Consider the following 737-nt stretch of genomic DNA (forward strand, 5'->3'; position numbering starts at 1 on the left):
CGGATGCCGACGAGGATCACGGTGCGCTACCCGAACGAAGGTGGACTGCTGACAGGGTTTGCGGTGTCAGTTAGTGTATGTAAAAAATTCTTAGAAATTTGCCCCCCCCCCCCCCCTCCCGAGAACGGGCTAGAAGCACACACCCCGAGTGCGGGACATGGGGCAGCAACCGACAACGTGGACGGGGATGGGGTGCTGCTCAACCGGCGGCAACCAGCAGCTTTCACAGCCGAGTGCGGAACAAGGGTTGCAACCTGGTTTTTCCGCCCTTCTCTTTTATACCTGGTAAAAAGACGGCTCGCTGAGCCACTCTAGGTCCTGGGAGCCTCGCGGCATAGCTCAACATGACCGAGGCGCTCCGATCTCATGTCCGCGCGCTGCGAGCAGAATCGGGCGAAAAGTTCGATGCTGCTCTCGACACCTGCAAGACGCTTCTCCAGAACGTCCTCGAGCAGCCGGATGAGGCCAAGTTCAGGACGATCAGGTTGGGAAACGCCGCCTTCCACCAGCGGTTGGGGCAGTTCCCCTCTGGAATCGCGCTGCTGCGATCGCTGGGCTTCGAGGACGCCAACGCCGCCGACGGCAGTCCGGGAGGAGACGGCCTCCCGGCGTACCTTGCACTGCCAGTGGCTGATGCCGCAGTCCTCGCTCAAGGCCTCGTCTTAGTGGCGGCCTCTCGCGAAGCATCCCTGCTGGTGGCCAGCGAGCGGGGAGGAGGGCCGCCGCCGCCGGCGGCG

The 737-nt window shown here is 63.2% G+C and overlaps 1 protein-coding gene across 1 annotated transcript; it reads left to right on the forward strand.

Annotated features, from left to right (window-relative positions):
• Positions 1-344: 344 nt before the first annotated feature.
• On the forward strand, positions 345-666 carry EMIHUDRAFT_256043 (hypothetical protein; the record flags this gene model as incomplete). Its single annotated transcript, XM_005769386.1, has 2 exons — positions 345-626; positions 655-666. The coding sequence occupies 2 exons, from the start codon at positions 345-347 to the stop codon at positions 664-666; spliced, it is 294 nt and encodes a 97-aa protein (XP_005769443.1).
• Between the last annotated feature and the right edge of the window lie 71 nt (positions 667-737).

The sequence above is a fragment of the Emiliania huxleyi genome, assembly GCF_000372725.1.
Source record: "Emiliania huxleyi CCMP1516 unplaced genomic scaffold EMIHUscaffold_4246, whole genome shotgun sequence".
Lineage (NCBI taxonomy): Eukaryota > Haptophyta > Isochrysidales > Noelaerhabdaceae > Emiliania > Emiliania huxleyi.